Source organism: Sciurus carolinensis, chromosome 1, assembly GCF_902686445.1.
Source record: "Sciurus carolinensis chromosome 1, mSciCar1.2, whole genome shotgun sequence".
Taxonomy (NCBI): Eukaryota; Metazoa; Chordata; class Mammalia; order Rodentia; family Sciuridae; genus Sciurus; species Sciurus carolinensis.
Genome location: NC_062213.1, coordinates 138,200,574 through 138,210,670, shown reverse-complemented (window position 1 = coordinate 138,210,670; position 10,097 = coordinate 138,200,574). Strand labels below are relative to the sequence as shown.

General features: G+C 38.3%; 2 protein-coding genes across 2 annotated transcripts in view; one reads left to right on the top strand and one right to left on the bottom strand.

The window, feature by feature from the left end:
- Positions 1-123: 123 nt before the first annotated feature.
- Positions 124-8,238, bottom strand: Gng5 (G protein subunit gamma 5). Its single transcript, XM_047542239.1, has 3 exons — positions 8,040-8,238; positions 4,294-4,438; positions 124-345 (listed from the first exon to the last, which is right to left on the bottom strand). The coding sequence occupies exons 1-2, from the start codon at positions 8,118-8,120 to the stop codon at positions 4,313-4,315; spliced, it is 207 nt and encodes a 68-aa protein (XP_047398195.1). The 5' UTR covers positions 8,121-8,238; the 3' UTR covers positions 124-345; positions 4,294-4,312.
- The window catches only part of Spata1 (spermatogenesis associated 1), a 43,189-nt gene continuing 40,904 nt past the window's right edge, over positions 7,813-10,097 (top strand). Inside the window, 1 exon segment of the mRNA XM_047542253.1 lies at positions 7,813-9,165. The gene's annotated coding sequence lies outside the window, so the exon portion shown is untranslated.

Here is a 10,097-nt window from a genome sequence, read left to right as displayed (position 1 = left end):
TCTATGTGGTGCTGAGAATCGAACTCAGTGCTTCATACATGCTAGGCAAGCGCTCTACCCCTGAGCCACAACCCCAGCCCACAATAGTGTATTTCATATCAATAATAAAGCAAAAAAAAAAAAAAAGTTTATATTAAGTATTTTATTGTATTTTGCTGCCAGTGTATATAAAATAATTACCCTTGTGAAATAGAAATTCATGAAAATTCAGAGAGGTAGATGTTAAGGACTGACAAAAGTAGAAGATTATATTATGGCACATGTGTTATAGGGAAGCTTTTTGTACAGGCTTCAAATTTAGCTCTCTTGAATATTCACTGGTTCTTGAGCAGTGGTTTGGGAAACCTGAAAGGAAGAGGGGAAAAGGCAAATTAAAGTATCAAGTATAGTTTTTTACATTTTTTCCAAGAATACTTACAGTTACCATTGTTTTACCATTGCGTATGTATATATTTAAATTGCTCGCATCCTTTGCCTATTTTTTTTTCTTTAACAATACTTCTTATATAGATGGTCGGTCCCCTTTTAACTTTATGATGGTATAAAAATAATAAGCATTTAGGAGATAATATTTTTAGGCTTTGAATTTTGATCTTTTCTGGGGTCGGGATATTCTGTATGATCCTCTCTGGGTGCTAGGCAGAAGCAATAAGCATAGCTCACATGCTACAAGAACACAAGTATAAATAACTGAATCTACAGTGTAACTATGTTGCTAAGCTATCCTGTTTGGTTAAGTTAGGTGTACTAAATGCATTTCTGACTTGGCATGAGTTTGTTGGGATATAACACTTATCACATATCAAGGAGTATCTGCATTATCTTTAAGGGATCCATTCAAATATTTTATAAAGGGCTTTTAACTGAATGAAACCTATTGGAAAACTTATTTAAAAAAAAAAACAGATACATCACAGGATTTTTAAGAAAGAATGTAAAAACAGGATGTGAAAACCTTGTGATGTAGTAGGCAGTAAAAATCCAACTTTCTCTTAATTTTCATAACCATTCTCAGTATTAACTGTTTACAAATAAAAAGACTGACAGATTAACTTGCTAAGATTACTGCAGAAAACACTATCATAATAAAGTGCATACATGTCTCAGATCAAGAAAACTCTAAACAGCCGTAGAAACTCAATACGTATTTGGAAAAGCAGTTTGGCAATATTTAGTTAAGTAAAAAATGCAATCATAGTTCTATTTGCCTAGATAAACATAGAAAACATGTACAAGGGTATTTATTATAGTAGTTTCAACAGATTAGAAACAGCCTTAATGTATGTCAGTAGAGAAATGGATAAACTAAGGTTCATGTATAAATAGAATCCTATACAGTGGTTAAAATGACTTAATTAAAGTTATACAGATAAACACAAATCTCAAAAATATAACAGTAGTAATTATGCCTTAGAAAACAATGCTTCATGCCAGGTGCAGGGGCACATGCCTATAATCCCCGCAGCTGGGAGGGTGAGGCAGGAGGATCCAAGTTCAAAACCAGCCTTTAACAACTCAGCGAGATCCTGTCTCAAAATAAAAAATAAAAAGGGCTAGGGGTGTGACTCAGTGGTTGAGTGCCCCTGAGTTAAATTCCCAATATCAAAAAGGAAAAAAAAAAAAGAGTTTTAAAACTATAAAATATATAGTAAAAAGTAAAAACTTGGGCATACCAACTTCTGGGAAGTTATCCACACAAAAGGTAGAAAAGGATGTGATCTGTTTACTTTTTAAATTAAGGTATAAGTAGATACATAGTTCATCTTTGCATTTATTTGAAAATTTAAGGTCTTTCAAAACCCATTCAAGAGGCAAACAAAATGGTATGGTGAAAAAAATTATGTAAAAAGAATTTTAGTTTCACTTAATTGCAAATAGACTAAGGTTTGTTGGGCAACGGTTCAGCAAAAAAAAAAAAAAATAATAATTCTCTTGTTGAAATACTAAAGTACTACATTAGCAGTGGGAACCATCAAGTACTATTAAAACTTTAAATTTTTCTTCCTCCTTGCCTAATTTTACTTCTAAAAATTAATCCTTATATTGGAGGTGAAGTATACATATAGAAACCAAGATGCCTGCTTCACTGTAGCTTCAAATTCAGAAACTTCAATATTAAATGAAATACATTTAAGCTATCACTGGAACTTTATGAAGATTCATGAAATAGGAAAATTCATTAAATGTTTTTAAAATGTAGAATATAAAACTACAGTATAAGATTTTTAAAAAAATATTTTGCTCTTGAAATACATCTGTTAACTGGTTATTTCTAGGTGTGCTGATCATGCTTTCTTTCTTGTACTGCCTGTGCTAACTTACCATATTTAAAAAAAAATGATAGCCACACAAATTTTTTAAGAGCTACATTTTTAAGGGTAAATACTACTATGCAGTTTTATATCCATGCCATTCAGTATAGACCTAGTACCATCAACATCAGTATATAAAATGAGAGCTTATAAGAAATGTAAGAACCTCACCTCAAGACCTCCTGAATTATAATATGTATCTGAATAAAGTAATCTGTAGATATATTCATGTTTTTGAGAAGCAATGGTTTTATGCCCAGATTTCCTTAGCCAAAATTGCTTTGAATCATAGTATCCATAATGTTCTTTTCTTATTCTGCTGGAGTTAACAGACATTATTTTACTTTGAAATCTGGGTTCTTATTCTAATCACATTTATCAACTTGAGCAAGTCAGTTCAACACTTACCTATATATTCCTATGAAATGAAACTATTAACAGTCTACCCAGACCTCTTAACAGTATTTTATGTTAAATGAAAACAAACCACTTTGTAAAGTGAATACAGTAAGACTGAAGTTTAAAAAAGGACTTCAATCAAGAAAACATGAACCACCTAAAATTCTCAAGAAGAATGAAATTAATATTGCCAGAAGCAGGGAAGTAGACTATTAAATATTAAAAGTGCTAAACTGTTGACTTTATGAAAAAAAATCTGTTACTTGAAGGGTTTTTGGGTAGTTCCCCACCCCACCACCAAAACCCTGGGGTTTCAAAAAACTTAGCCATCCTAACCAAAGACTATATTTACTGGAGACATACTGTACTTATACACAGACTTCCTGGATACTCCCAAGACTACAAAGCTTAATTAGGGAGGGCACATCTATTTAACAAGGTATTTTAGGAAGCAGTTTCCTGAACTTTTCAAATCAGAAAGTAAAGGATGTGTGCTGTATACAAAATCTTTTTTAAAGCACTGTTAAAGTCTAATGCTCATAGTTCAATACTAGTGAATACATGCCCTAATTTAAATATTAAGGATTTTTAAAGACTGCATCCTTAGCCAGGCATGGTTATACATACAACTTGGGGGGCTGGAGCACTGATCACAAATTCAAGACCAGCCTGGACAACCTTAGCAAGACCATCTCAAAAAGGGGTGGGAATGTAGCTGTGGAGTTCAGCCATAGTGTTTGCCAGGATATTCGAGGCCCTGGGTTCAATCCCCAGCATGGCAAAAGATAGCATCTTTGAATCCATGTAAATTACCAGAGAACTTTTCTTGGGGTGGGGGTCACATCTCTCTTGGACAAATATATATTTTTACACAATGATATCTGATCTGGAAGAGACCAACTACCACATAGAAATGTGCGTTTTGTAACAAAATAGCAACTGGTTTCTTGCTGTTTCTTAATCCTCAGAAATCTAATCCAGTGTCTACCACCACAAACTCAAATACCTCATTTCTCTAAGGTTTTATTTTTTCATAACAAATAAGAATAAAAAGTAAAACCTCAGTCCAAATACACCAGCTCCACATCTGCTTATGTAAGTACCCCCTTTCTTCTAATTCCCAGTTCTTTGCTCCACTGCCCTATAGCTGGGTTCTATTACAGCAAAATCAGGATTTATCCAAATCAATTGGTGGTATTTTATAAATCATTTCCCATAGATGCTGCAGATTTTTTTAAACTGCCTAAATATTTGCTAGGTACAGAAAAATAAAATTAGTAGTTGAGGATCCCAAAATATGCATGCCATTAGGCCAATGCTATAAAAGAAACACATGGCTATCATAACAATGGAGTTTTATAGTAAAACTAAACCCTCTGGTTATTAAGTTCTGTATTTAACCCTCTTTGCGACGAAATAGAAATGATTTAGTTCATGACTACTAAATCTAGTTTCATAGATCCTCACTTTCTCACAAAACAGAAAAAGACTGGAAACTTGGGAGTGCTAAACAAAAATGCATGGAATGATCCTATAAGTGCTGCAAATAAAAAGGGATTTTGTTTTACTTAAGGAAACTTACCTCAGTAAGATTCATTTGACTACAAAAAGGAACAGACTTTCTGGGGTCTGAAAGGATTTGTACTTGAAGATACTCCAGTCAGCAGGGGATCATGTTGAGCATTCTGCAGGCAGAATTGTTTCAAGTCTGCAGCTGCCTGGGAAACCTATACACAACAAAAGAGGGGGAGGGGAAATGCCAGTTGGTAAAGTTTAAATGATTTTCTCAAATCTTTGGAAATACTTGTACTGAATAGCACTTCTCTTACCTCAAAAGACAGAATATACTAAATGAAAAGTAACAGTCATACACTGACTCTTAAACATTCCTTGTAAACAAAACTAGTTTATAGTATGTTTTCTTTGGCCTGCTTATTAAAAGTATCAAATGATTCATTACAAACTACCATTAAGTCTATCTACAAAGCATAGCACTTCTTGTTTATTAATAATAGGCTGTTAAGTACTTAACATCTTAATTTTTTTTTTAAATAAGTATAGGAATAAACAAAAACAGCCTTAACATTCTAGCAAACTATTACTTTGTCCTGAAAGCAGTATAATTGGGAAAAAATGCTACTGTGAATGAACATAATGTAGAATAACTAACACAGAGTTTAGGAAAACAAACACTGAGAATGCATTCAGTATATCACTCTTCAAATTTATACAGTTATATTCCTTTACATTTAAAACTACAAGAGGCCTGGCTTCATTCACATAATTATCCACTACTTGTATACTTTGGTGATGATATATCAACAAAATAAGCATAAAACCATAGATGTGCCTTAAATCTTGGGTGGGGGCACCGTGTACATATATGAACATTTTTAAGTCACAATTGAGACAAACACAGTTTCTTAAAGGCAGGCTGCTCAGAAAGGTTGTTAAATTGAGGTTTGTTATTGGCCTTTCAAGTCACATAACGGCAGAAAGTTGTCACTACCTACAATTTTGTAACATTAACATCTGATGGTACACTAATACCAAAACAAAAAGCTGAATGGTCCGAATATAGAACATGGATGACTATTATGCCCAATATTCTCAATCTTGAATTGAGGTTTAAGAAGACAGAAAAAAAGTAATCATTTAATACATTCTGTCTTAGTTATCCTTAAGGAGGGATTGGAAATGTCCATTGCCCTGGCTATCTGGCCTTTGAAAGAGTCAATACCATAACTGATGCCCTCTCTACCGAAAACACCTATAGATTCCAAGCTGTATCCCAGACCTGATAAAAGAATACTCGTCCTGAGAATCTAAACTCTTTTCCAATCTATTTATATTTGGCTTATACAACAGTCCACAATAATGAGTTCTATGTTTATTAACTCCCATAAGTAAGAAGTACCTGCACTTTTAAAATCCTTGTACCAAGTACTTTTACAAATGGCCACAAGTCTGCCTTACTCCTCTTCCCAAAAAACGTGTTGTTAAAAGTAAGGGAATGGACATTAATCAACTTTCACAAGTCTACAGAATTTGGTTTCATTCAAATTGACCCAGTAAGCAGACAGTGTAGTGCCTGTTTATTTTCTGTTTCAAATGTAGGTAGGGTCCAACTTAACTCCTTTTCACAAACTTCTCAGGCACCATTATGTGCCAGCTCTACTTCTAGGCACTGAGAATAAAGAACAGCAAGATCCCTGCTGTTGCAGCTGACAGTTCTGGGAAAAAGACAAGGTTCTCTGCAGTAAAGAGTGATTTGTTCAAAAGTGACTGGGTACCAAATGCCACACTGAGATGATGTGACATTTAAGCTTAGACTTTAATAACAGATCTAATACAAAACAAGGGATCAGTGAAAAACAGCATCCAAAGCAGTGGTGAAACCTGAAACAGACTAAAGCTGGACACTGGACAAGCTGCTACCCTTCAAGGCACAATAATAATCACCACCTAGAAAGTTGAAACACTGATTCTGACATAATTATTAGTTGCCCTTTTCACTCTCTTGACCTACCTGTGGGAAAAGTCTGTTAAGCACTTGTAATAATTTTTATCAACTGTACTCATATATAAAGGTTTATTTTAAGTGCAGTAAGTTTGTACTAGTTTTAAAATACCAGAAAAAAATCACCTACCACAGAGGCACAGATAAAATAGGTGCACAATATGAAATGGAACCTAATCACACTTTGCAATGTGTCTGAGAAGACTCATTTAAAATCCCAAAGTGGGATGCCCCTCTCTCGTTGCTACAGCCCTAACATCAGGCAGAAACTGAAAATTGCAAAACCAAATCATTTGTGGTGGTTTTATTGATCCAAATCAAAAATCTACAGAAGAATTGGGTACATGAGGGAGGATCAAGCTGGGGAGCTGGAGAGGTAGCAACTACTAGGATTTTCAAGGTAAAGCTCTTTGGAGTATTTTCTGAGGACTCATTTCCTTTGGCAGCAGAGGCTAAGCAGCACCACTTATATTTACTGCTTTCATGGGTCTTTTTCTGTTTTTGGTCTCTACTGGTTCACTTCAATCTATGATAGAGGCACATGTGAATGATAATGGTTAAGAAACAGATGACTTCCAATTTCAGAGCTCAATCCACACAAAACTGACCATTAACCACTGGGATGAGGTGAGAATATGGGGATTAGAAATGAACAACAATGCAGTTTACACTTAAAGAACAGGAAGTGAGGGAGATTCCACAGCAAGACATTGGAGTTTCCCTTCCCTCCTGAGGTTACCACGACCAAGCAAGCTAGGTCCCTGACATTTCTAAATAGGACCCCTCACTCCACAAAATATTTCAGAGAGAAATACAGACTTGCCTTATGAGTGTAAAATCAAATCATCTTGGAACCTTGCTGCTTCTAGCAGGGTAGTGATTTATAATTTGTTTTTTTTTTTTTTTTTTTAATCACAAATGTTTCACATGTAACCTATTTACTGCACCAGAAAGAAGCCAATCTGGTCTAGGATTTTAAAGATAAACACTTGCAAAAGCACTTCAGTGTCAGCTTGTCATACCAACACCAACAAAACGTTTTTTCCCCAAAGTAAATATTCCGAGACAAAGCCAATGCTACCAAGACCTCAAAATAATTAAGACCAATACTGGCTCACCCTATCACTTGCTCGGCATGTAGACCAGTAGATACCCTTGAGGTCAGATCCCAGCAAACTGCCCAGATATGAAATGCACCCTTTGTTCGAGGTTGTACCGGGCAAAGTTAGTAAGACTCCGGGAGCATTTCGAAAACAAACAGGCTTAACAGGTAATTTTAAGTTATACAAGAATTCGTTTTCAACTATGTGTTCAGTGGATTAGAGAATTTGGAGATAAAGAATCTAGTACCAACGGGAGTAGTTTTGGTAAAGATCCGAAATGAAAAAAAGTAATAAGTCAGCCCTGAATCAAAGGTTAAAATACCCAGTCCAGAGAAGAAAATTGGTGAAGGATGGTAAAGAGGGGCGGGAAGGGAAGGGCGCGGACCAGCAGCAGCTGGCGGGGCCAGCCAAGGAGTCACAGCGGAGGGAGGGAGAAAGGGAGGAGGACCGGAATGCGGGCTGCACTTTAGCCCGAAGGCCAGCCCGCCTTGGAAAGTCCTGGGGCGGAAGGGCGGACTAAGGGCCCACTCCCCCACCCCCAAACCACCGCGGGGACCCGTGCGGCAACTTTTCTAAAGCTGGCCGCTCCGCGATCGTCCAAGTGCGCGTCCTCCCCGAAGCAAGAGTCGCCGCGTGCCCGCCCGCCCCAGCTGGCTCGGCCGCCTCCGCCTGCCCCCGCCCCGCTCCGCCGCCGCCCCCGCTCACTTTCACGCGGTTGAGCCCGGCTTCCAGCCGGAGCTGCTGAACCACCTTCTTCATAGCGGCGACGCTGGAAGAGCCAGACATGGCGAATTCGAGGGCCGGGCCGACTCGTCCGTCAAAGGGTCGGCAGGTCGCTGGTCGGCTGGGCCAGACGACTGGGCAGCAAGCGGCGGAGGCGGGGCTCCGAACTTTGTCTCTAAGTTTCCGGTTCTGTACTGGGCGACGCCACCCTCGGCGCGCATGCGCGCCGCGCTTCGTCTGTGGTTCCAGCTCTCTGTCTGCTGGAGCGCGAGCGAGGAGGAGCGAGAGAAGAAGGGGCGGGGCGGTCTATGGGCGTGGCGTGGCGGCGGCAGGCCAGCACGACCGGATGCCAGTATTCTCGTTCCCACTCGGGGAGGCTGATTTGGGAGAGGTAAGGAAGGAGCTTGTGGTTAGCCGCCTAGACCCGAGAGGACATTGAAGAGGACCGGTGAGGGAAGTCAGACGTTTGAAAGTCTCTAGAAGCTCTGGTGACCGAGGAGCCGGGAGGGCCCCGTTGTGCTCAGGGAGTTTGCGGCAGGGGTTGAGGGAAAGAAGGGGAGAGCCCAGCCGAGGCGGAGGAGCCAGACTGCCCCGCGCGAGTCTTCCGCACACCCTCGTAAGTCGTGTCCCGAAGTCACCCTTTGTCCAACGGCGTCCTCGGCCCGCTTCCCACCCGCGGACCCGGAGACGGAAAGGGGCGCGGAGCCCGCTGTGGCCGCCCAGGGTACCCGGCGGGCGAGGAGAACGGCGCTGGAGAAAAGATCTCGGGGTTTTTGATTTCTTTCGCCTCTTAAACTCTTGAATCGTTTTTCTGGAAGAGTCTATGAAGAAGCCAGGGTGCTGGCCGAAGATTACAGCCATCTCCTGTTAAACCATCCCATTTGAAGAAGTCTTACTGTACTTTTCAAAATAAAACGTTTTTGTGTTCGGGAAAGTTTGCTCTTTTATATTTAAGTTGTAATTACTTCCTACTTGAAATCGAACCCCAAAGGAGTTTTTAGGAGGGATAGGATTTAACAAAACAAAGTAGCACAGCTAGTACTTCTGTTACCCGTGGAAACGTATTATGTCATGACGCTAAATATAAAAATATTGTATTTTTATAAAGGTAAACCATCTTTGAATACATTGATGTTTTCTATAAACATGAATAATTTAAACATGAATGCATTTAAAATTTTTTGTATAGCGGGAAAATTATGCATAAGTTTTTCTGGGTCAACAAAACTTAATTTATTTACTAAATAGAATATCTGTCCACAAAAATGTAGAGTGTAAGTTTACCATTTTACTTAATTCTTAGATGTAATATCTGGGACTAGAAACCAGGTTTTGAATTCTGATTCTGCTACTTACTGTGGGATCCTTGAGCAACCATTTAAGCCTCACTGAGCCTCTGTTTCCTCATTTTGAAATGAAATAATAAAGCTTACTTTCTGGAGTTGCTTTCGAGAATGAAATGAAATTACATAGGTAAAAAAATATGAAAAGTATTCTTTTTCCCTAGTAGTATTTTAAAGTATTTGTTGGTGCCTTGTTTACTCATACTCATACTTTATAGATGTGTGAGATAAAACGCAAATAGCTTTCCTCAAAGAAAGTTCTATTTTACAGTAGTATATTTCTAAACTTAATTTAAAAAATGTGCTGGAAGGGTTTTCAAGTAATATGTGGCCCACTCCTTTCTGTGAGAAAGTGCTGAAGAATAAGAAAAACCTATATTGTGTCTTAGGCTTAGTCTCAAAAAATGGTTCCCTTTTTTTTTTTTTTTTTTTTTTTTAAAACTACCACATTAGGAAAACAGTGGATTGCTCTCTCAGAACACCAGGTATTCTATTAGTTTTTGTAGTATGCATCTGATGAAGGATTTGATTTGGGATAGGAAAGAAGAAGGGAAAAAAAAAAAGTCCACCTTTTTTTTTTTTTTTTAAATTTGGTGTCGGATACCAGTGATTGAACTCAGGGGCACTCAACCACTGAACCCCATCCCTGAGGCCTACTTTGTGTTTTATTGAGACGGGGTCTCACTGAGTTGCTTAG

Coding starts and splice junctions, on each gene's coding strand:
- Gng5 (XM_047542239.1), bottom strand. CDS start 8,120: ATGTCTGGCTCTTCCAGCGTCGCCGCTATGAAGAAGGTGGTTCAGCAG. Junction 4,439..8,039: donor CCGGGCTCAACCGCGTGAAA/GTGAGCGGGGGC, acceptor TGTTGTGTATAG/GTTTCCCAGGCAGCTGCAGA.